The sequence below is a fragment of the Culex quinquefasciatus genome, chromosome 1 (assembly GCF_015732765.1).
Source record: "Culex quinquefasciatus strain JHB chromosome 1, VPISU_Cqui_1.0_pri_paternal, whole genome shotgun sequence".
Taxonomy (NCBI): Eukaryota; Metazoa; Arthropoda; class Insecta; order Diptera; family Culicidae; genus Culex; species Culex quinquefasciatus.
Window position 1 is genome coordinate 94,654,430 of NC_051861.1, and position 26,477 is coordinate 94,680,906.

Genomic DNA, 26,477 nt, shown 5'->3' on the forward strand with positions numbered 1-26,477 from the left:
TTTTTGACGTTTTTGAACCTTCAAACTTTGTGTCCCGATTTGCCCCACTTTCCGTTGACCTAGAGTGCTCATATTTTGGCCAGATGCTAGTTTTATATGTACAAACAACCCCTGAAAATTTCAGGCAGATTGGTCAGGTCGATGCGAGATGGGTATGCTTTGCTCGTGGACTCGCTCTTAATGTTTGATCTTGAATAAACAAAAACGAAAGCACGCAATGTAAATAATAACAAACACGTTTTGTTTAGCTGACCATTATGTGCATTGTCCCGAAGTTTGGTTGAAGTTGGTTGCTGGAGTTCCGAGTTATAGTTACAAATATTTACGGTAGTCTAACTTGTACGTGCGTCAAACGCGTTGTGACCTGGAATATCTTTGGCCAGTTGTCGCACTTACATCAATTTTCAGGAAGAGACAAGATAGCATGACAAGATTGACAAGTAAAGCGACAAAAATGCACGAAGTTTTTTCGGATTTCGTTGAATATCTCAGGATTGAAATCGAATTTTGGGGATATGTGAAGGTCAAAAGGTGAGGCATTGTGAGCTGCACAAAATGGCATTCTTATCTCAATGTTGCCCAGAATGCACGTACGACAAGTTAGCACGAAGGCGACGATTTTCTAAATTAAAAAAATACCTCTTTGGGTTATTGCAGAATCGAAAAGTACAATAAATTTTCCTTCAAATGGCATGTCTCTCGATTTTTGAAAGTTGAGTGATGGAAAATAGCAGTAGTTTTAAAACTGTTTCTATAACATTGTTGATGAAAAATAGGTTTTCGAATTATTGGAAAAAAATCTATCTCCTCGTGATCGATTTCTAGCCCATTGCGGTGTTCTACAAAGTTCCCCTGATCAAAACCTATAAATACCTTTAGAATGAAATTTTTGGTAATATTTTCTTTAAATTAACAAATTGGATACTCAATAATTTTCAATCGTTTTTGAGTATATTTTAAATAGTTTTAAAATAACTTAAATATTTTCAATTTGAAATATCCTGATATACCTTCAGGGGTGAAATTGACTCTTGGGGGCGAAATTTGGTCATACAAAATTCAGCATTTTTGTATTACCCAATCTCACCCCCCATGACCAAATGTCACCCCTGATGACGGTAGATGTGTAGGAGCAGTTCTCTCAGATTTCGGTCATTCAGTTTTTTTTGTAACTTTTAATCCAACTGAAACTTTTTTGGTGCCTCCGGTATGCCCAAAGAAGCCATTTGAATTTGGCAGCTGTCCATACAAAAATGATATGTGAAAATTTTTTTCGACATGTCTAAAACGGAACTAAGAAAAAATCTGTACAATAGAAATAATATCTAGTATGTAAGAAAATTGTAAGTAGTCTACATAAGCTTGACTAATAAACAATTTGGTCAAATTCAAAAATCTGTATCTTTTGAAGGAATTTGTTGATCGATTTGGTGTCTTCGGCAAAGTTGTAGGTATGGATATGGACTACACTGAAAAAAAGTGATACACAGTAAAAAAAATTTGGTGATTTTTTTATTTAACTTGTTATTACTAAACTTGATTTACACTAACAACAATAACAAGATTCTTCACTTTTTTTCTTTCATTTTTTGATATGTTTTAGAGGACATCAAATGCCAACTTTTCAGAAATTTCCAGGATGTGCAAAAAATCTTCGGGCGAGTTATGAATGTTTGAATCAATACTGATTTTTTCAAAAAAAAACGAAATATTGGTCGCAAAAATTTTTCAACTTTATTTTTCGATGTAAAATCAAATTTGCAATCAAATAGTACTTTAGTGAAATTTTGATAAAGTGCACCGTTTTCAAGCTAAATCAATTTTTAGGTGACTTTTTAGTCGCAGTTTTCATTATTTTTTTTAATTAGTGCACATGTTTGAAAAAAATATTTTTGAAAAGCTGAGAAAATTCTCTATATTTTGCATTTTAAAACTTTGTTGATACGACCCTTAGTTGCTTAGATATTGCCATGTAAGTGTTTAAAAACAGGAAAATTGATGTTTTCTAAGTCTCACCCAAACAACCCACCATTTTCTAATGTCGATATCTCAGCAACTAATGGTCTGATTTACAATGTTAAAATATGAAACATTGGTGAAATTTTCCGATTTCTTCGAAAACAATATTTTCAAAAAATTTAAATCAAGAATAACATTTCAAAAGGGTCAAACATTCAATATTACGCCCTTTTTAAATGTTTGTCTTGTTTTAAAAATGTCAAAAAAAATTTCGATTTTGGTTGTTTTGGTGATGCTTAGAAAACATCGATTTTCGTGTTTCTTTTTCTTAAAGCGGTTCTATCTCAGCAACCCGAGGTCCAATCTTCAATGTCTCTTAGACAATTTGATAGCACATTTTCTGAACTTTAAAAAAAAATATTTTTGGAAATGGTCACCATTTTTAAAAATCGAAAAACTGCAAATATTTCGCTAAAATCAAACTTTCGGTGGCTATATCTTGAAAACGGAGCCCTTTATCAAAAAATCTGTAAAGTAGTTTTCAATTGCAAATTCTATTTTACATTAAAAAATAAGGTAAAATTTGTTTTTGCATGAAACTTCAATTTTTTCCAAAAATCACTTTTTTTTCAAAAATTCATAACTCGGCGGCAGAATTTTTGATCATGTTTCTCTATGGCTCAAAAGTTGCGGATTTTTGTCCCCTAAAACATATCAAAAAATCTCTAAAATCAAAAAATACGTATTTTGGGAAATTGAGGTTCAGTAAAAAAAAAAGTTGATTAAAAAATCTGCATTTTTTTTCCATGTACCTACAACTTTGCCGAAGACACCAAATTGATCAGAAAATTCAGTCAAAAGTTACAGCTGTTTGAATATTTACATACCATTTTTGTATGGACAGCAGCCAAAATTGTATGGAGACTTGTATGGGTGAACCAATGACGCAAAATAGCTTATTTGGTCATAGGGAAGGCCCCCACAAAGTTTGAGCCAAATCAAAAAATACAAAAAATATGAATGGTCGAAATCGGCCGATTTCGTAGAGAGTTGCTCAGCAGTAGTTCTCCAACAAAGGTGGATAAAACATGTAAACAAAAATGGAATTCTTGTTATTGTTGTTAATTTGATTCTTCATCTGATAAGTTAACAAAAAAAGTGTTTGAAAATTAACTCAAAGTTAGCGGAATTACAGATAGTAAGGTATTATAATTGGTGCAATCAAACCATCAGAATTTATGCAGTACATCGAGTTCTATGAAGTGTTCCATTCATAAAGCAAGCGATATCAATATTAGTCTCTTACAGCATCCTCATGCTTCAGAAAGTTATACCAATATGAATTCAATCTAATATTTTTTCAAGTGATCGTACCAGACTGAATAACACCCGCTCCCCATTCAACCCCCAAAACTCAAATAAAATCAACCTCAGTTAGCATCGTTCATTACGCTCCAAGACATTTGATGCCGGCCGTTGAGGCGTTCAAACTGAACAAAGTCCTCAGTATCGATTTATTAGCTAGTTTGGTTAGTTGCATATTGCAATTTGTACCTTCCGACGTCGACGACGACTGGTCAGTTGCAGTCATCTCCCAGAGACCACATTCAGCCTGGCAGCAATCAGATTCTTCTTGGCAACCCCCTCCCCCGCTCTGTGCTGCTTCCAGACGACCTGTCCGGATGTACGTGGTACGCACGCACGCAGACGAAAGGGTCTTCTCGGTGGGCAAATTAGCTTAGACAAGACGTCTCACAGGCCTGCACGCCAACAGGGGGGGGAGTTGAATATTTCATTGCGGGTTGTTGGCTTGGGTTGTGCAGGCTGTCGGTGCATCATGTTAACGTTAGGGTGGTTCAAAGCGATACGAATTTATCCAGCAGTACTATAGGGCAATGTTTGACGATTAAAGCTATTTCTCAACTAGTAAGGAAACTTTTGAAGTTCATATCAAAACCTCAAATTGAGAACAAACATGTTTGATTTCCTATGAAATCCAATATAAAATAAACTTAGACCACCCTAATGCCACCACCCAATCCCAACGCAAATTGCGAGAAGTGGTGGTTTGGGTGGAGTTGCTTGCATCCCACTGTATGTAAATATTTTGCCGTACGCATAATGTGGGCTGCTGCTGCAGCAAGTGCAAGTGCATCAGAATCGGCTGCAGATGCTGGCCAAAGGTGCGTTCAGAGTTCTGAGAAATCCATGTACATAGAGTTATTGGGTTGATGGCAAGAAGAGAGAGAGAGAGAGGGGTTGGAAGGTGCAAGAAGTTGATACATAATGCAAGGCAATCCGTCTAGGATTTGAGTTGATGAACGTGTGGTAGGTGTTTAAAACTTTTGTGCTAAACAAAGGGTTCGGTGCAGACTTATTGAACTCGGAACCGGGAGCTGAACCTGGGCCAGACGGACGTAGAATAGGTTCTCTAATTGGTGAAGTTGACAATGCAATATTGGGGAAGCAAGTGAAACCCTTTCCTGGAAATCTTAAGATAAAGGAAGTCATCAGCGAGATAATGCTGGAACTTCAAATCAATCTGAATCACTTTTATCGTTAATAATAAGGATGCCCATAATATCGGAAAATTGAATTGATTCAAAAAAGGATTTGTGGATCAAATTCTTTTTGCGCCAACAGATAGTTAAGTTCCAGCTTATGACCTATGTCCTAATTGGCTTCTACGAAACCCGTGACGATTTTTGGTATTGTTTTTGAAACAAATTGAATTGAATTTAGGAATTTATCAAATTATCAATTGTTGAGATTATTTGAAGAAAATTGGCAATTCGCATTACTTGGTTTGCTATAAACATGGAATTGGTCCTAACCGGTACCGGTAATTTGAACCGGTTCAAATGTATCGGTTCAAATGGTTTACATGGTTTGCTCTAAAAACGTGGAATCGGTGCAAATGGTACCGGTTATTTGGTGTGAACAAACCGGTTCAACTGAACCTGTTAAAATATATCACGAATAGATTGTTGAGATTATTTGAAGAATTTTGAACTCTTTATTGAGCTAATTTGCAGAGTTTTGACACGCCACATGACATGGTTAGTGATAGAAATCCGTAATCGGTTCATCCGGTACCGGTAATTTTACTGATTCAACCGAATCAGGTATATCATGTTATATCTAGGAGGCTGTTTAAGAAGTTCAATTTTTGAGTCTCAGTAAGGAAGGCAAAAATGAATCGATTGTAAAATTTTCTATTCTGATTCTGAGAATATTGAGAAAATTGTGTAGTCAACACTAACATTTCAAAAGGGCGATATCTATCTACAGCAATTCCCCACGAAAACAGCATGATTCGAAAAAAAAATTCTGGAGGTTTCTGGTCAAAATAATTAGACCCGTATTTTTGTTGGGCCATTAGGGTGACCTATGCCGTGTTAGGGTAGTCCGAAAAATTGTTATTTTTGTCATTCTTCGCAAAAACCATTTTTTTAAAATCATATCTTCGCTCCATTCAATTCGATTTTTGCTGTCTTAGACGCAAAAAAAAAGGTGTTTAGTTTGGTTATTTGGGAAAAATAGTAAGATGTTTCAAAAATCTAGCTAAACATTTGAAATTGTCGTATGAAAACTTAAGGGGTTACATACATGCAAATCGCCAAAAATGTCAGAGGTTGGTTTGAGCACAAACATAAACTTTTTGCCTTTCTTACTAAAGAAAGGTATAGGTTTTACTTTATGTGTGGACGTCATTTCCATCTTCGTAAATAAGACGATACAGCATGAATATTAATCAGAAAAATTGCCAAAAAATCACACTGCATTGATTTTCGACGCTCTATCGATTCATCTTGACAGAACTCGTCTATCTCCAACCCTCGAATTTTGAGAAAATAAATTCCGTGGAGATCGGGGTATGTTCGTATGTGGTAAAATTTTGCCAAATTTTGTGTCGCGCCGTTCTCAGCTCCCATAAATCCGATTTTGATTCTTCTAAATGCAGATGAAAGCTAGTGTGCTGAACCTGGGCGAGTTGCCGCTCAAATTTCGAAATTTCCATCTGTTTTCGGATGTGGACAGACTTTTCAAAAAAATTCACAGTTTTCAAATGAAAATATGGTCAAAATTTTTCATTTTCATATGTTTTATTTATCTCGAAAATTGCATTTTTCGAGCTCTACAACCTCCCAAATTTTCATCCAGATTCATAATATGGTTCTGGAGTTAGAGCCGTTTGATTAACCTACCATAAGAAAAAAAATCCCTAAAAAAAGGTAAAAGCCCACCTTCTGACCTTCGCCAACATTTTTCGTTTCTAATTTTATTCGAAATTTCTTCCTACATTCATAGTACAGACCATGAGTGAGCATCTGAAAAAAGTTTGACATCGATCGGCATACCCGAACAATTTTTAGAACGATTTACTTTTTGCCTTTCTTACTAAAGAAAGGTATAGGTTTTACTTTATGTGTGGACGTCATTTTCATCTTCGTAAATAAGACGATACAGCATGAATATTAATCGGAAAAATCGCCAAAAAATCACACTGCATTGATTTTCGACGTTGTTGTTGTCAAGTTGAGCTTCGAATACTGGCGCTAGAATGCTGGCGCATATATGTTTTGGCTCGACTTATACTCGTTTGTAGTAGCTTGTCTACCGATGTTTCCTTCAACATGTAAGATATTTTAGCTTTTTGGTTTCTTTTGCTCTATCCGTTTTAGCATAACTGTCCAATGTTTATGCAAAAGACACATTCCGCCGTGACGTTGCAACGCTTTGACTTTTCTTTTTTCAGTATTTCGGCTGTAACTCAAAAATTACATTGAAAAGGTACATATGTTATTACAGATTCGGAAAGTACATTAAATTTCCTATAAGAAACAATGTTGAAACATTATTTTAAGCGAATATTCTATTTTTGAGAGGGGGATATGTAGCGTGACGTTGCAACGCGTGACTTTTTCTCAATCCTGACCCAATTCATGTTTCGCCATTAACTCTGCTCTGTTAAACGGCAAATTTTGAGTTCTTCTTCCATTTTTAGTGTAAAATTGGCCAACAAATCGAATGCAATCATTAGTTTTTCGAAAAATTAAACCTCGATTTTGAAGACCGCTTACATTTCGTGACGTTGCAACGCTCTGTTTTTGAAAACAGGGTTTTTCGTTGCGTTGCAACGTCACGAAATTATAGTTTCAAAATAAATCATAGTTTTTGTTAGGCTGAACAACTGTAGGTTAAGATTTGATTATAAGACATTAATAGACAGTACAAGGACATGTGAATTGATTGGCCTGCCCATGTTAGACCCCCCCCTCCCCTATTCTGCTTTCACAGTTGCAGTACGATTTACGAAGTTTTCCAAAGGGTTTTCAAAATATTTTTTTTGTATTATTCCATTATCACGAAGGAAACCCCCCTCTCCCGTCCTCTATCCATGTAACGGGACGTCCATGCATTACGTAACGGCGTAATATCAAGGGGGAGGGAGGAGGGTTCGAGGATTTATACAAAAAAAGTGTATCGGAAATGTATTTCCAGGGGGTGGAAGGGGTCTAAAAATATAAATGTTTTGTTACGTAATGCAAGAACGCACCCTTAATATTTTAATGGTTTTGGGCAACTTACAAAACACGTGGAAGTTTTAGAAGGGAGGTGAGGAGCTTCAAGTTTTCAGGATGGCTTATTTTGAATTTATAAATAAAGTGCCCATATCGTTTGTTCATGGCCCCTAAGGGGTGATCTGCAAACAACGTAACTTATTTTGTTGACTTTTGTGCTTTTAAAATTAAATTCGAGGAAATAATATAACTGTTTAACTGCGCAACATAACATTTTTAATTGTGAACAACAAAACGTTGCATACAACTTATTTAAGTAAGGGTTCGTCCAACGACAGAGTGACAAAAGTTTGTGAAAAAAAAAACAATCGAATCACGTGATTTTTATTGTTTAATGAATTTCACTGTAATTTGACTTACATAAGGGTGTGGGATAAAAAAAAATCATTGCGCTGTGTTAGAATGAACCCTCACGTAAATCAGTTTATCATAAAGGGGCCATCCAGTAACCACGTGATTACTTTTTTGAAAGTTTTAGAATTTTTCCTCCTTGTGAACATCGGTCTATTTTGATTTGTTCAACAAGTTTCATAAAATACTTTTTTTCGAGTTGCATCAAACTTAAATGACGGAATTTGTGAATGACCCATGTACAATTCTTCTGTAAATATGCTCGGAAACATTATATAACAAATATATAATATTTAGTACCCTTTTATCTTCAACAACCAACTACGCATACACCTTTTTTGCCATGTGACCAATATGATTTAAAATTTCGTGACGTTGCAACGCAAACTTAAACCTGTTGTAACTTTGGATCTAGACAACCAATTAAGTCGCTCTAGATTGCATTTGAAAGCTCTTTCCAAATACAAAGAGCATCCGAAATATCAAAATGATTGAATGTTTAGTTTTTTGTTGACATAAACAAATGTCCCTTTTTCGTGACGTTGCAACGTAATAAAATGGTAAACTTACACTAGTTTGAAAAAATACTTAACTTAAGATAAACTGCAAACCCATGACATTTCCGTTTAGTACAACTAAAAACCTACAAAATGCAGTCAAAAGAATATTTTTTGGATTTCATTTCGCTGAAAACCAGGAGTTTTTAGAAAAATGTTTTAAAACGATGATTTTATCACGAATTGATGCATAAACCTAACCAACTTGTACAAAATGATATTGAAATGATCAATTAATGAAAACCATGATTTTTGAAGCTTCAAGTAGTCTAGAATCGAGGAAAAATATCCAAATAGCTCATACACGCTTTTCAAAATTTCATCCTAAGGTGTACATTGCCGGAGAATGTGTCAAAAACTTTTGTGACGTAGGACATTCATCCGGGTACAAACAATTTGTTTCCCGTGTGCTCCTGAAATCGCCTTTAAGTAGGCTTAATTTTGTCGTGATTTCGAAAGTTTATTTAACAGAGTTCATAGGGACGTGGCGTTACATCGTGCTGCCACCTGGTTTTTCTAAGCGCAAGAGTGTAAAAGTGCTGAGTCATCGTCTAAAAATAGACGGCGTCCTATCTCGCCCAGCAAAATGAAGTCGATAAAGTAGTCGGTTTCGATGAGAAAAAGTGGAAAATGTGGTCTAAAAATAGCGACGCCATCCCCCTATTGGATTCCAATAGGACCTTTCTAAGCTTCTAAGCTTTATATCGTTTTCAAAGTTTTCAATGCTCGCGACGCCAATGGCTATCTACCTAAGGTATTGCGATTGAGTGTGTAGTGGTGCGGTTGTAAAAATAGCTATCTCTGACTCTCTGACTTTCGTAGATGCTGAATGGCAAGCTTCCCGCTGTGCGGTTAACTTGTTCCTCGGTTTTGCTTTGCGCCTGCTTTGTTCGGTTTTTGGGCTCGTACCAAAAATAGGAAACAAAAACCGCGGTGTACGTCGTCACCGGCACATGAGAAGCTTGCCATGCTTGCGTTTGTCATAAACGCTTGTTTGATTAAAAGTTTGTACGCTTAAAAATATTCTTTTGGTGAAAATTGCGTTTTCAATTTCTTTTGGAAAACACATCATTAATAATACCTTGCTTACATCATAAGATTTTTTGTATCAAGTCGATGTTATGAATTGAAAGAAGTTATATTCTTTAGTAAGAAAGGCTCTATCTCTATCTCTCTAAATCGGGTTTTTTTTAATCTGTTTTCAAGATATAAAAATAAGCATTTTCAACTTTCATCAACATAAATTTGAAGAAATTTGGTTGCATCATTGCCGAGATACAGCTATATGAAGTAAGCATTTTCAAAAAATGGGTGCCTCGATATCTCAACACTGCCTTGACCAAATCGGCTCAAAATTTTAGTGAAGACTTATGACATTAAAACTGCGATAACTTGACAATTTCAGCAATTACCTATAGATGTTAGGGTACCAAAATTTTCGTAATTGAAATACGCAATTTTTGGTACCCTAACATGTAAGGTCATCGCTGAAATTTTCAAGTTATCGCAGTTTTAGTGAAAAAAGTAGATTTTTGCCGTTTTCGTTTTTTCCTATTTTTGCGCGTGGCGCGTCGAAAAACCCGGTATTTTTTTTTTAAATCGTATCTCAGAAAATTGAAAACATTACTTCACCCCTTTTTTGATATGTTATGTAACATTTTCCGAGGAATCAGGCAAAAATATTTTTTGACATAGGCTCTTTGGTCCCGAGACCTTCAAAACACGATTTTAAGTTTTCATACGACCTTTTCAAAAATTTTGAGCCCGATCGGAGAACTTTTTTTTTCGAATCATGCTGTTTTCGTGGGGAATTGCTGTCTATATATATATAAAAAAAAATCGGTTCGTATAAGTCCAAGAAAGATTCTTACGCCAAAAAGTGCAACTTCGGCCACTCTGGAAAAGATTTCGAAATATCTGCAGATTTTATCGGAAAGGTTGCGTAAAATCAAATTTTGGTCGCAGAAGGCTGAATAAGCAAACAAGCTAAAAACGTCAAGAAACTAAAAAAGACAAGACGAGTTTGACGGGTTGAGCTCGTATTATTTGTTTTTTACTGTTGACGCAGAGAGTCTTTTTTGTAAGTCTTCTATTTTTCAAAAAATCATAGCTCGGTTGTTAAATTTTTGGCCAAAAAATTAAAAAAAAATCAAAAATTAAAAAATCAGATTTTCTGAAATCGTTATTGTTTTTTGTTTATGCCCAATTTCTTAAAATAAAAAGTGACTTTCTCCAAAAGTTTCTAGATTTAATTCCTTTTGATGAACATCGAGTAGTGTGATTTATTTTTAATGATTCTTATAAAACAATTTTTATAAATTTCATCTAAATAAGATTATTTTTATTTTCAATCAAATATATTCATCATTACAATCATGTGAAAGGTGAAAGGGAATTAAATCTCTACAATGTGATTAATTCGAAAATATTTTGAAATGTAGAGTTGACCGGGGCAAGTCTGCGCACCTAACAAACATCGTTCTGGTTTCTGCTGAAAATGATTTATCAATCGACCCTATTACCAAAGCGAAGCTACTACATCTATTGCCTTCAAAGCGTATTACTAGACTTTTCCAAAAAAAAAAATGTGCTTCGAGTTTTTTTTTTTTTTTTTTGGAAGGGTGGTCCAGCCGCACATCGTTGATGTTGAAACCTCTAAACTGGGCCCTCGTCCTGTCACGTCCGTCAGTAGTCTTGTCGTACATTACAACTAGAACCAGATCTGCCAATGAATTAGTACACTTCGACCAAATAAACACTGACGCTGTATGGATCTGACTCTAGAATAAATGCACAGTTGTGTGTTATTCATAAGTCCGAATTATTCAATTATTCATATAAGTCCAAATATTCATTTGCTAACTACATTGGATTGAAAATCTGAATTTAAAAAAAATATGTGCTTCGAGTTATAGACATAATCTGTAAAAATCACAAATGCGCACTCTTGCCCCGGCCTTGGGGCAAAAGTGTTTCCCTTTCACACCTTATGTAAACTGTCATTTGAGTGAAAGGGATACACTATTGTTTACAAAAGTTATGTGCCCTTTTGAAATGTTAGGCTCCAATTTGGCAATCAATTATTTTACCAATTTTGGTTTAGGTGGTTGTTATTTAACCAAAATGACATATTTTTGTTATGAAACAATCTTTTTGAGCAAATTTTATTTTTTCTCCACAAAATAAAATTGTATGGGCAATTTAAGGGCTCACACTTTCCCCGCACACCTTTTTTTTATTTTTGAAAAGGTCGTAGTACAATTCAAAGAAACAAATCAGTTAATACCTTTACACGATTTTACTCGTAATTACCCCAGTTATCAAGCTGCATAATAGATTCTTTGCTTTGTTTAATCTTATGTATTGAAAACGTTATATTTCAGACACTAAACAAACAAACAAAAATGTAAAAAACGATTTTTGCCTGAACAAAAATGCATTCCTAGGCCAAATATTGGATTTTTTTTTGTAGTTAAGGCTAGAAAAGGCTGGTGCGAACTCTTGTTCCGGTATACTCTAATTATGTAATATGGCAGAGCATACAAAAAAAAGTTGAGTAATTGAAATACTCTTTGTTTAACATTCTTTAATGCTAAAATTTGTATCTGGGCAATATGTTGCAGTATATAATTGAAAAAATTGTGCAAAGAAAAGATTTTCATTCGATTTCAAAGATATTTAGTATCCAAATGCTATCAGTAAAACGGGGTGACTTTGATAGCCGGGGTGACTTTGATAGGTTTGTGATTTTTCCGCAAAATGAAGAGTACAATTAAAATACGTAAGGAATGGTTCAGAAACATACTGACCGTGGTAGAGAAGTGTTCAAAGTACCTCATGAAGAACTTTTCATAAATTTTTGAAAAGTTTAAAAAGTTAGTTAACTATAGTTAAGAAAATGTGGATGAAAGTCATTATTTTAAACATCTCAAAGTGTCATCATTTTCTCAATAAACATGATTTTTAATCGGAAAACGGAATGCATTTTCGGATTCTTTGGACAATTTTCACTAGGAGAAGGTTAAATAAGTTTGTAAATAATAAATAATATGTGTTTTTGAAACACAATTTAAAAAAATCTCCAAATTTATAGGCAAATTCAGTTGAACAAATTTCATGTAAAATGTGAAAACTTGTGATTCGTGCTTCGAATTCAGTTTAAAATGCAATATAAATCGATAATTTTATAAACAATACTTTTTTTAACAAATTTCAGGCAAAATTCCGACTTTTTAACAATTTTACCTAAAATTTATATGTATTTTGTTAAAAAGCTTATAAACTTAGTTAACTTAATATAAACATTGATTTTTTTCTTACAAACTATATCAGCTACTTTAGTGATGGTACATTTAACGTACAAATAAAGTTTGAACAGCTTAAATATGATTTTAACAAGAAAAACTATGACTATCAAAGTCACCCCGGAATTAAAACCAAGAATTTTTAACGTAACTATTTTTCTAAACACTATTGAAAAAACTTTTTTTTCCAAAATAGTGCATGGACTTTGTGTGGCCTACCCCAGTACATGTTTTAAAAATAATAATCTTGAGAAAAACCTTACCTGTTGGAAAATATTCTTAAAACAAATTGAAATCCTATCAAAGTCACCCCGGTTTACGGTACTTAAGATTAAGCTACTTAGCCTAATAGAAAGTCAAAAGTGAACCATACTAGCTTACCACAATCGGCAAAATGTTCCGGATCTTGAACAGTAGCTGGCGCTGTTCCGCCTCCTTGTCGAAGATGTTCAGCCGGGGTCCACTCTTGATGGAACAGAACCGGCACAGATCGATAAAGGCGGTAAAGTTGAGCTCTTCACTTCCGGTGGACGATGTTTGCTGCTGCTGCTGTTCACTTTGATGCTGCTGTTGAAGATGGTGTTGTTGCTGTTGTTGTTGGTGGTGGCTGGTTGGAATCATCAAGTCGGACATCTTTTTCCGACCCACCCCTCACAAAAATCGTCAATCTTCTTTCGCACTCTGTCTGTTTAAAGTTGAGATTCTTCCCTTTGAACACCGCTTCAAGTCCTGTCAATATGTCTGCTGCTCAGCACGAACCACGCGTGCTGCCCTGCATCGCCACCCACCACGTGCTCACTTTACCGCCACGCCACCCCATCGTTGCAGGGAAAGGGTTTCCTCGCTCTCCTTTTTCCACGCCAATATTTGTAAACATTAGCTGTGCGTCCTTAGCGCGGGGTTTTCCCTCAAAACAATAAATTCATCGCGAAAAATGCGCGCGCTTTTTTTGCTTTGCTTTTTACTTCTTTTTTTCCTTTAGTCACTCAGGAAAACCCGCAAACACACAAGCGAACGTCGCGAACGTTGCTGCCGGTTGCAGCACTTTAGGAGTATTGGTGAGCGAGGGGAACTCACCGGAACTCAGTGCAGAGTTGCTCGGATGCACTGTGCAAGTTCTCTGTGAAGTGAGAAAAAGTTTGATGTTGGAATTATTCGACTCGAATTAAATTGAGTTTTGAAAATAATAAAATAAACAAAAAAACCAAGCTTATAATTAACGTAATTTTGCACAAAAAAAACTTTTACAAAACCCAAAAAAAATAATAATTTCAAATTACAAAAAGAACAATTTTTAATATCTTCTTATAAAGCAAGCACAAATTTTAATCAAAGTTTGTATCCCCCCCCTCCCTTCAAAATTGTCACAAAAAATCAGGGAGCAAAAAAAACTCCAAAATTTCAATGGAAATTATAGTACAATCTACTGAAATCAATTTAAAATGCGTTTTCCTGCGTTTGGAATTACATTTAGCATGTTTACGTTGATTTAAAAATCCTTTGAATTTTTGAAAATTTTCGATGTTTACGTTTTTTTGCCAAAATTTCGTCCAATCTTTAATTTTTGAAAATTGATTATTGCAAAACAACTGACTAGTGTAAAATGCGCTTTAAAACACTTTTTTGCAATTCCGTCGTGAAACTACTTACTTTTCCTGTCATTCTTGAACGACGAAATAGCCTACTTTTCTGTACCAAAAATAACAGAATCGAATAGCAACACTTTTCAAAATAAATGCTGAAAAGTTCTACTTTCCAACACTGAAATGGGTACTGAAAAGTTGAACTTTTCAGCACTTGTTTCGAAAAGTAACACTTTTCAACATTTTTTGATTTAAACGATATATTGACAAAATACATGAAAATTCGACTTTAAATTTCACTCAATGGGTGTTTTTCGGAATTGCAAAAAATGCTCGGTGAACCTCGTTGGATAAATGTACGACTCGTGCTGAAAAAATCCTCTTTTTGCAACTTGTTGCATAAACTACTATTTCTATGCAAATGTTGAAGCTATGGCTTGTTATTTCAATATTAATTTTTTTCTTCAATTTTTTTATATACAGCAATTCCATTTGAAAAGAGCCTAAACCAAAAAAAAAGTTCTCCGATCGGGCTCAAAATTTTTCTGGGGGTTCCTTGGGCAAAATAATTAGACCCGTATTTTTTTGTTTGGCCATTAGGGTGGCCTACATCGTGCTAGGGTGGTTCAAAAAATGGCAATTTTCGTCATTTTTCGCAAAAACCACTTTTTTCTAAAAATCATATCTCCGCGCCATTTCATCCGATTTTAGCTGTCTTAGACGCAAAAGAAAGGTGATGAGTTTGGCTATTTGGGAAAAATAGTAAAAAGTTCCAAAAATCTAGCTTAACTATTGAAAAAGTCGTATGAAAACTTAAAATGGCGTTTTGACCGTGTCTGGACCAAAGAGCCTATGTCTGAAAATATTTTTATCGGATTCTCGGAAAATTTCACATAACATATCAAAAAATTGGCGATGTCGAACCGTACGTTTTGGAGATACGATTTTTGAAAATAAAACTGCGTTTTTCGACGCGCCACGCGCAAAAACGGGAAAATGACGAAATCGGCAAAAAATCAACTTTTTTCACTAAAACTGCGATAACTTTAAAATTTCAGCGATGACCTATACATGTCTGGGTACCAAAATTTTCGTAATTGAGAGACGCAACTTTTGGTACCATAACGTATTAATTTAATAATCATGTTGAAACTTAAAAAAAAATTAAATAAAAATTACAACAAGATTTTCTGCTTAATTTTTTTTTTTCGTCAAACCTTACATTTTTTGAAAATTTTGATTTCAAATCAACTGTACGAGTGTATGAAACATGTTCTTGCTATTTGTTAATTGAAATATTGACAATGTTATAATTTTAATTTTTATATTTATTTTACTTTTTTTCGCCTCCCTTGGACCATGGCCAGATTCGAGGGAAAAAAAACTTTTTAAATATTTGAATCGACCTAATTGCTGAAAAATAATAATAACGAAAATGTTCAAAAATAACAGAAATTAACAAAATGAACATCAAGTGATAGATTTATTTTAAATTCTTTTTAAATTAAAATGAATTAAAGTCAATTTTTAAACTATCAATTTTATATATTTGGCCCGCAAGCTCATTTGAGCTTCACATTTGGCCCGGCATCCAAAAACTTTGAGCACCCCTGGGTTAAAGATATGTTTTTTTTTTTCATAAAATCATTGATATTCTGCAATTTTTATATTAGCATAACTGTAATGATGTATAAAAAATCAAGAGCTATTTATGAAAATGACGGCATAAAATTTTTGATTCAGCTTTATTTTTTTATTATTTGTCAATTATAAATCAATTTTTTCCAACTTAAACCATTTTTGAAAGGAAGATATGCAAACCAAATTGTGTGGAATAAAAAAACAGTAATAGAACAGACAAACAGACGGGACAATCGAGTGCGGAACCATCGTCCTTCAATAACCGAGCCAAAACGGTTAACAGGCAGCGCTGGCGTCGCCGTGATTTGGCGGTTTGATGAAGGACGATGGATTTCAATAATAATTTGTATGAAGAGTCACGTCTGTTTGTCTGTGGTAATAGTTTCACAGTACTACACAGTAATAGCATTTTAAAATTAGAATTTGACTTGCATGCAAGTTGGAAAAACTTGAATGAGAACCAACTGAAAATATAACTTTAAAATGGCTATAAATATGCGTAGAAACAATCAAATTTAAAAAACCAGGGGTGTTTCAGAAAGGGGAAAACGTGAACTTTAAGATACATGTATTGGTTTATTTGTTTATTCAATAGTTCTTTTGTAAAATAGTCAGCAAAGTAGCTATTTTTGGCCTAAACTAACATTTCAAACGGGTGTATCTCAAAATTGGGACCATTTGGAGCAATTGGGTACTAAAGCCCTATGCCAATTTTTATGTACAACGGTAAAAAACACGATTAAAACCCATTTCTGATCACTTTTTTTCATTTTAATGCAATTTTTTTTTTTGACGAGACAACATTTTTTCGATGGATCAATTTTCGTGTTTCTTTTTCTTAAAGTGGCTCTATCTCAGCAACCCCCGCACTATGGGGTATTTCCATATAAGCGAGCGGCCAAAAATATTTTTTTGCTTTTTTGTGACTTTTTTGTGTTGTTTGTACTTAGTATAATGAAAACAAATGAAATTTGATATTTTTCCAAAAAAAAAGTATAATTTTCGATTTTTTCATATATTTGAGGCCACATGCATTAAAGTGGTGAATTTTAATATTCTTGCTCTGTCTATTTGATGCACGGAATAACGGTTTATGCTATGTTAAAGTTTCTGATTTACGTTCAATCTCCCTCCCCTTTTTCTTGAGTTAAAATCCACCTCTCTTTGAAGAAACCCCCCCTCCCCTCCTCCCCTCCCCCTCCAATTAAAATTTGATTTTTGCGGTGTTTTAGAATTTTAGACGGTTTCTTTTATGGAACATTGTATGGATTCTCGTCCACGTTTTTTGTTGATCCACTTGCAAAATTTACGTTTTCCACGATAAATTCTTCTAAATCAAAATCACTATGTAACCGATTGTCGTTAGATTACTTAAAATATGAACTTCTTCTATGGGCTTTTGTATACCTCGTTTTGAAGCTACAGAACAACGTGCATAGTTTTTCCTCTGTGGTTTTTCCCCGAGTTGATCATGTGATGGTTCTGCAATGTTGTAATTCTTACAAATATACTCGAAAGCAGTTCTCACGTTTTCAGAATAGTGCTTCGTTATATCGTACAGGGACACTACGGTATTATTATCCATACTTTCAAAAGAACACAACAACGAACTGATACGAATATTCGACGAATCGTTTCTGTAAAATACTTAGAATAGGAATTTCTAATTTTATTAAACGTACCTAAGTACCAACAAAGTCATGAATATCAAATCAATTTCAAAACATACATAGCAGGTACGTCATTTCTGCCTCCGCAGGTAAATAATGTGATTTTAACCAAGCGTATACGCGAAATCATTAATTTCCTTGCATGAATCAAAATGTTCAAAATGGCATAACTCAAAAAGTGCACATAAGTGCACTTTGAAATTTGGAGACAAGTTAGGATATGGTTCAAATTTTAAGCTGCAAAATTTTCAGATCGCACAAATGCACACAAAAAAAGTACTCCATTAACAAAGTTGAAAAAAACTAAATTTTGAATAAAAATCCATCTTTTTTGATTTTTATTATTTTTTTAGCCTGTAAAAGTGTGTTTTGTAAAATATTATTGAAAAGTTGAATCAATTACCTTTCTGAATATATATAATGATGCAGGAAAAAATACATAAACAGCTACACAGTACAACTATGAAAAATAATCATTTTTTTGTCAAAAAACATGTATTTTCTTACCATTTTCGCCTTTGAAGGTCTGCAATTCAGTGAATTTTGAACCTACAACTTTCAAACTCCGGATTTTTCTTAGTTAGAATGTTTATTTTCGAAAAAAAATACCAAAAAAATAATTAGAGTATGTCGGTTTTTCGATTTATGGCCGCCTGAAACCCCATAGTGCTATGGTCCCCTTGGAACGACCTGTCAAGTAGGAGCTTTTCTGTCAAGAAGGACCGCGAGGTTAATTTTTCAAAATTGATTTAAAAATCTATTTTAAGCTCTTTATGGTCGTACAAAGGGTCATTGTACTCAGAAAAATAAGCTTTATCGCTGTGAACAATAATATCAGCAATCTAAGCTTCATTTTAGGACCCAATTCTGGACCCAGATTCGGATTCAGCAGGCAAAATTCTACTAGGAACACATATACTCGTCTCAGAGACAAAATCTTGTTGGACTGTGTTATTCTTACACAGCAAAAATCCGATGGTAAAATCGCATGCAAAAGCATGCACGTCAGCTTTGTAAAAAACACATTTAATATTTTACACTGCATGTACATTGTACACAAAAAAAACCACAGCCGACGGGATTCAAACCCAGCACTGATAGTAGGGACTGGCGCCTTAGCCCACTCGGCTATCAGACCGACGAATAATGATAAGGATAAACGCATATATGAGCTTGGCATTTCAGTCAAGTAGGTTTTCCATACTGATGGGCTACATATTTGAGGGTGTTATATTGCATAAAATTTCATAAAACAATGCAATATTGATTTACAAGACGATTTTGTTCATACACAGCAAATTTTGGATTGCCTTTTCAGTCAAATAAATAACAGAATGCTTGACAGAATGCGATTTATAGTAAAACAAACTATGAAACTATTCCTCTTTAGATGATTTTAGCCATAATGTGGGATTTACTTGATAAATTTCACCATTTCAACGCCTCGAGTTGTTTTTAAACTTTTTGTTATTTTTCTCTCTTCTTCTTCTCGCATTTTTTTGGTTCTTATTGGTCACAAATTGACAAAGTATAAAATAAAATTTATGAAAGTTTTTTTTTGTTTTAAGGTTTTCCATCTTTTTTTGATTTGTGGTCCCGAAATTGCAAATTTTGTATAACAAAAATACTATCGATTTCACAAGTTTGATTAAATTTCAACTATATTGTTTGTACTTAGATTTTTTGAAAAAAATTGTATTGGCCTAAGACAAAACATTGAACAAAAATTTCAAAAAAATATTTCAAGAAAACGTCTAAAATACAATAAGCAAAAAAACAACTCACCTCTTCGAATTCTACATTCCGTCGCAGTAAGTCCGGTCCACTCACCCCACCACGACGGACACACAAACAATCAAACACACACTCAGTGCGGTGGAAATGTCTTGTGCGTGTGTTTTCCGAGAACGAGGCAAAGAGTCCTCGCACCGCTTGCTACGACAAGTGTGCAAGAGACTTTTCCTCAAACGCACACACACACACACATACACGTTGAGCAAAGGGGACGATTTATCGATCGCTTTCTGGCTGCTGCTGCTTGCTGGCTTTGAGGAGGAAAATTTTCCAACCCTTATTTTCGAATTTCGAGTCTCTATTTTGGATCACGTTTTTGGCTGTGCGTGTTGCCTAAATTTGAGCGTTTGTCGTTCCGAGTGTTGTTCTTTTCTGGGAAATGTTAAAATTTTCACGGGACTTTATTTTTCTGCGTTTTTTTTTGTTTTTCCTCGTGAAAAATTACTTCAAATTTTCTTCTTTAAAACACCAAACAATTGTTCAAATTTGCCCTTCACTAGCCTACTTTGAATTCACTACACCACATTTCCAAAAAATACAGGAGAAAAAGTCCTAACTAATCTGGCCAGAAAGGAAAACTCTTGTTCCGGTGTCAGGCCAGCTCCTTGGTGACCAGCAGAGTCCGGACTCTGGACTCTGGAGCGTGTCCGGTGCAGTCGACTGACGTTTGGAGAATGATTTAGCCTTCGACTTTTTCGATCTTTGGAAGACCGTCCTTTGAAGAACGGGACCACTCACCGATGTTTGTATTGAAATTATGCTAGTGTGCGTGTGTTATTCCTCCCAGTGGGTGGTGCATCATACTTGCTTTTGGGAGGATTTGGGAGTCTGTGAGTGCTTTTTAGGGTAAGGTATTACATTTGCAAATCTTTTCTCATATTTTTTTCTCTAATTATATTCTCTAATTATAATTATTTCTAATATTTTTTTCTCTAATTGTTATCAAAACTTTATTTCCTATCGTTCTCGAATGACAAAACGACCTACTTTTCATCGACAACATTTTGATTACTTTTTTTTGCAGAATGAAAAATACGAACCAATTTCAAACAGGATGGTTCAACCAAGGTTGTTAACGATATATTTCTAGAATTGGCTAAATCCAACCAAATTATGTTGAATTTTCAAGCTTCCTCTTAGAAAATATATGATTAGTTTCAAAGTCTAAATACTAAAAAAATCACAATATATTTTCTCGGAAAAACTCAAATTTGTAAATTCGCAAACGATTCAAAATTTTGCTTGCATTTCTATGTTTTAGAGTTTTTTGAATGGTGGTGGTAGTTGATTTATTTCAGGCAGCTTTAAATTTTTTTTTTTTGAATGAAATACTCAAATTTTCACAAAATACCTTATTTTCTGGATAATACTAAAACTTCTATAATTCGCGATATGGGTATTAAACGATTCGAAATTTTGCATTAATTTTTACTGGTTTAGAGTTTTTTTTTAATGAAATACTAAAATTTTCAAAACTAAATTTTTTCTCGAAAAATATTTTTTTCATAATTCGTAATATATCAAACGATTCAAAATTTTGCTTACCTTTTCACTGTTTTAATTTTTGTTTGAATGAAATACTCAAATTTCACAAAAAAAACCTTTTGTTATTTTAAAGTACTCAAATTTTCATAATTTTCCATATGAGTATCAAACAAAGCGAAATGTTACCTGCATTTTCACTGTTTTAGAGTTTTTTGAATGAAGTCCTCAAAAAATTCTAAAACAGTGAATACAAGCAAAATTTTGAATCATTTGACATCCATATTGCGACTTATAAAAAATTGAGTATTTTCGAAAAAATACGGTACTTTGTGAAATTTTGAGTATTTCATTCAAATGCCTCTAAAACAGTGAAAATGCAAGCAAAATTTCGAATCGTTTGATATTCATATTGCGAATTATAGAAATATTAGTATTTTCGAGAAAATACGGTGTTTTGTGAAAAAATTGTATTTCATTAAAAAAATCAGGGCTGTGGAGTAGGAGTCGGAGTCGGAGCCGGAGCCGGAGCTGGAGTCGGTGGAGTCGGGTCTTTTTGGGGACCTGGAGTCGAAGTCGGAGTCGGAGTCATCAAATTTCGAACCGCTGGAGTCGGAGCCGGAGTCGGCTAAATTTTATGAGCTGGAGTCGGAGTCGGAGTCGGAGCCAAAAATTTCTGATAACCCGGAGTCGGAGTCGGAGTCGGAGTTAACTATAATTCAACAAAAAATATGTTTTGTATTGTTAAGTATTTGCTATATAACAGCTTACTTAACGAAACTTCTTTTATTTTTAAATTGTTTTTCAAGTCGCTTGCGCTGCGTTGCCATTTCTTCCATTTTTTTTAAATTTATCAGATACACCCAACCGGCGGTCGCATGATTGTGATGCATGGCGGCATGAAAGTATATCAGATTTTGCATGAAAACTGTTCTCATGCATTTTTTGCGTTATATAGGTATGACATTTTTGCCCGTTACCGACAATTATCGACATTACCGACTGCTGTTTGCTGGTATTGCGAAAAAAATCTTAACCGAAGAGGATTGAACCATCAACTTCTTGATTGCTGATCTGAAACGCTACCACCGCGCCATGGACGAATGATGAATTGCGAGGGGTAGATCACCAACATATTCTTTTCTCTGAAGTGTTGCTCGGGAACGCGCCAGCATTATATGTGTTGGTGAGAACTGCAGATCCCTGACATGTTTACACACGGGCAAGAATTATCTGCGGACTTGCTGCAAAATTGTTATAAAATGTAACATTTTCTGCAGCAAATCAACTGTTGCAGATTTCGATACATATTTTTCCTTTGTGTGTACCATTATGTTTTTGAAGCTTTCCAATGTGATTGAAAAGCTCTAATTGTGTTATTTCACTATGATCACTAAAAGATAACCTGTTAATCCCCTCTTGCCTGAGTATGTAGTATCATAACTCAAACGATTAAAAACAATATTGGTTTTGTAGTCAGAAATATTTTATTGATTCTTGACAGCTTGCCAATAAGTATGTACCCTTTCAATTCAAATTTTACCAAATTTAATCCAGTACTTTCTGAAAAATGTACACACACAGTTGTTTACTAGTTTACTTAAATCTGAAAGGGTTAGGTAAACTATTATGAAATCGTTGCAAATTATCTTTGAACAAATCTTAAGACTTCAGCATAGGATAGGATTTCAAGATCAAAAAAATGTATAGAAAAATGATAGGATTCCAATTTATATTTTAAGTTTTTTTTTTTTTTCAAAAATCAAAATCAAAATGATAATCAACCGTTAGGAATTTTCTCCCACGCCAATACGCCAATACGGAAGGTGATTATCATTGCAACTCAAGGTACCTAAAAAATTTCTTCTTGGCAAGGTTTTAGGTGACGAAGTATCGCGCGCCTTCTTTTAAATATCTAGAAAATTTATAAATTAAAATAAATCAAAAAAAAAATCCTAGGTAAAAAGGAATAAATTTAAAAATATGTAGAGTCGGAGTCGGAGACGGAGCCAACCATTTGTTGAAAGCTGGAGTCGGAGCCGGAGTCGGAGTCGGCTAATCTCAGAAAGCCGGAGTCGGAGTTGGAGACGGAGTCGGTTGGAACTGAAAGCCGGAGCCGGAGCCGGAGTCGGCTAATCTCAGAAAGCCGGAGTCGGAGCTGGAGTCGGAGTCGTTTGAAATTTGACCCGACTCCGCAGCCCTGAAAAAAATACTCAAAACAGTGAAAATTCGTGTAAAATTTCGCTTTGTTTGATACCCATATTGAAAATTATGAAAATTTCAGTACTTTAAAAAAAATACGGTATTTTGTGATGTTTTTTTTTTGTATTTATGCTTTGAAACATACTACATTACCAAAAAATATATTCTAAGAAAATGAATTATAAATTTAAAATGATATTTATGGATTAAGCCAATTTAAGAACGATTTTAAAAATGAGTTATCGTTCATTTCAACTATTAAGTTCAGAAGTGTGCACCTTATAATAATTAGTTTTCAACAAATGTTTAAAACATTGCATGGTTTTACTATTATCATGAAAACATTGATGAATAAGAATATTTAGTTTCATGTGTTTCTTAATGAGAGTGATTTTGAAAAAAGACTTCATTATCGGATTATTTGGATTCTACACTTAGAACAGTTAGAATTAGTTTAAATATTACATGTTTTCTGTTAAATTGAAACATACATATAAAAGACTAGATTCAAAGACAATTTCAGTAAAACAATTCTCTCAGTAAATTTGGAATTGTTTGATTCATGCTTTAAAATGGGTTTTAGTAGCAACAAAAGTTGTTATTTTATTAATTCAAACATTTGATTTACTTTGAGGTAATATCAAGAAAGCTAGGAATCTGATAAGTTTGGTTCGGAAACTTTTAATTAGGGCTCAATTATCGGTCACATATGTAATCAAGGCATTTTTATGAAAAATTTTATGGAATCCATCGAGTAAAAGGACTTTTTCTGAAGATATATCCTTAAAAAATTGTTCTATAGACCCATCAGACAAAATATTTCGAATCGCCAGGCAACATTTTGAGAGGCCCTTCTTTCAAAGTGATTAAATGTCTGACGTGTTATTTTTTTATCTTAAGGTTCTCGGAAGAATCAATGTTGCCGTGTCTTTAATGTGGTGTTATCAACAAAATTGCAAAATATTTTCGATAACATTGATTATGAACAGTTCAATAAATGATCAAAACAGAGCCGATCGCCGACTATTTCGAGTCAGCTTCGAGCGATAGACCGGTTGTACGGTCTCTCTGAGCCATTCGCTGTACTACCCGATTAGAGTGAGAGTGAGAGAAAAGAGAGAGTATTCAGTAGCGATTGGTATGGAAGTGACAAACGGTACGAAACGGTCAGGGCAGCTTTTAGTCGCGTTCGATTTGTGATCGCGAGTGGATGAGTCCTGTCGAGCCATCAGGACCCTTATACACAGAAAAAAATATTCCTGTAAATTTACATTATTTATCATGTACCAAAAGGTATCATGATAAATGATGTATATTTACATCAACTTCATTGGAAATTTACATGACTTTTATTGTAAATGTTCAAAATCAAAATTTATTGAAATCGTGTAAATTTCCAATAAATCTAATGTAAACTTCCCCGACCAAAAAAATTTTTTTGCTCCGTTGGATCCAGAATTCGATGTATTTTTTGAATTCTAGATTCAACGAAGCTTTAAAAATCCCATCGGTGATGTTAGCACTGAAAAATATATATTTCCTTCAAAGATTACTTACGTGCATTCATTCGTACACACTCTGCAGCTCGACCTGTTCCTCCTCGCGATTTTTTTCTGCTAAGCGAACCTTATCCCCCTCCGGATGTAGTCGATTACCTCCGATGATTTGCTCCTTTTTCTACTATGTGTTTGGCCTTGAAGTTGACCACGGTTGTAGCAACCTTTGACCACGGACAAGTTTTCCGGCGAGGACATTTCAAGCTGCCGCTGCTGGGCATCGGCGCAAGCTGAAACAGTCTGACAATATTTCAAAACACTTACTTCAAAACATTTTGGGATCAACGATAAACTTACACTTTTCGTGCTGCTTTGCAATGTGCCGGTGCGTCGTCTCTTCTTTGACCGTGTGGTTCAGATCCACTTCCCGCTTGGCGTTATCGCTGCCAGGTCGGTCCGCTTGCCATTCAGCGCGGCTAGCATCGCCTCATTGCGGTGCTTCTTATCCGCAACCCGGTTGACACCACTGAAACAAACAAGTCGATCAATAATCTTATACTCAGCTTGTATCTTCTAACTTACTACTCGCCGGCTTTTTCATATCCGTCTCCAAGCTTTTGATGTTGTCCGTTTGGCGCGTCTCTCGATTTTTCACTTTCTGCATCTGGCGCTTCTTGTCGCTCCTGCAGCTGCTGGCCAGTCCGTCGTGCCTGCAGGTACTTTTTCTTGACCTCCCCATAAACGACCACCTTGGCCCTAATGTCCCACCGATGGCGATCAATGCTCGATTCCGATTTCCGCGTTCGACCGATTCTGGATAGCACCGTTCTGTTTCTTCAGCAAGTCTTCTCGCCCTGCTGTTGTTCCACCGTGCTGCACTCGGCCGTCCTCGTGATTCTCGTGATCTCCCCCTCCATAAATCGCAAACGCCACTCGTTGCACTCCAGGTTGTGCTTTGTATTCTCATACAGCGGCGTACATCCCAAAGGCCGGACAACTTCCATTCTATCTGCAAACCGGCACCAACTCTACCCTCAACTGCCTCACATCCTTCTCGAATGCCTCATTCCGCTCCTCCAACACCAACCTCTCCACCCTAAACTTCCCGCACTCCACAAACAACGTCTCATAACACGACTGTAAGCACTACACCTTCTCCATGAACCCACCCACCCTCCACACTCTCAACCGGCAACTTCCAAACATCATCCCTGTATTGCCGGAAGAACTGTCCAATCGGCGCCGACACCCATACTTTCTCTTGCTCGATCATCGATCATCTCCAGCGATCTCTTCAGCAGTGCATTCTCCGCCTCCTTCTACTCCGGCTGAACCTCAACGACCGCTATGTCCGTATTTTCCGGACAAATAATGGACCCAGACGTCCCGGTTGAGCTCAACTTCAGCATGTCGCTTGAGGTGTTCAAAAGGTCACCGCCGCTGGAGCGGGTCGGTTCTGATCCGTTGCAACAACAGTTGAAGGCGGTTTTCGTCGATAAAGTTCTTCAGGTTTTCGCAGTTCCCGCGAAGAATATTATCATTCCATCGCGCCGTGGCTTTTTCTTACACCAGGAGTGCGGCAAAATGCACCTGGCGTTGACTGCAATAAGTAATATCAATGTTATCCCAAAGTTTTGTTTTTAAAATCAAAATACATACCAACTTTTTTTATCTGCTTTCCTTTTGAGCAAAACTCACACAAACTGGACTGCCAACAAAATAAGATTTGTGTATGTTTTGGAAAATTTGACATTTCTCCCAGGGCCCGCGGGAGCAAACATGACGGTTGAGCCAGTTGCAGCAGGTTGACCTAATTGCAGCCAGTTGCACCCGTTGCACTCCATTGCCTACAC

The 26,477-nt window shown here is 35.3% G+C and overlaps 2 protein-coding genes across 6 annotated transcripts in view; both read right to left on the reverse strand.

The window, feature by feature from the left end:
• LOC6047655 (myb-like protein Q) overlaps positions 1-20,135 on the reverse strand; it is a 34,135-nt gene extending 14,000 nt beyond the window's left edge. For 4 of the 5 annotated variants that reach the window (XR_005277641.1, XR_005277639.1, XM_038256790.1 and 1 more), the window contains exons 1-2: positions 19,436-20,135; positions 13,138-13,876 (exon numbers count right to left, since the gene is read on the reverse strand). Coding sequence is in view for 2 of the 5 variants with exons in the window: in XM_038256790.1 (XP_038112718.1) it covers positions 13,138-13,389 (252 nt within the window). In the remaining 3 variants the exon portion in view is untranslated. Of the gene's footprint in view, positions 1-13,129; positions 13,877-19,435 lie in introns of those variants that run through there. The other variant, XR_005277643.1, reaches the window with a different exon arrangement.
• Positions 20,136-24,979: 4,844 nt separating this feature from the next.
• LOC119765206 lies at positions 24,980-25,818 on the reverse strand. The gene is made up of 2 exons (XM_038248606.1): positions 25,207-25,818; positions 24,980-25,150 (listed from the first exon to the last, which is right to left on the reverse strand). Exons 1-2 carry the CDS (start codon positions 25,589-25,591, stop codon positions 25,101-25,103), a joined length of 435 nt encoding a protein of 144 aa, XP_038104534.1. The 5' UTR covers positions 25,592-25,818; the 3' UTR covers positions 24,980-25,100.
• Positions 25,819-26,477: the final 659 nt, after the last annotated feature.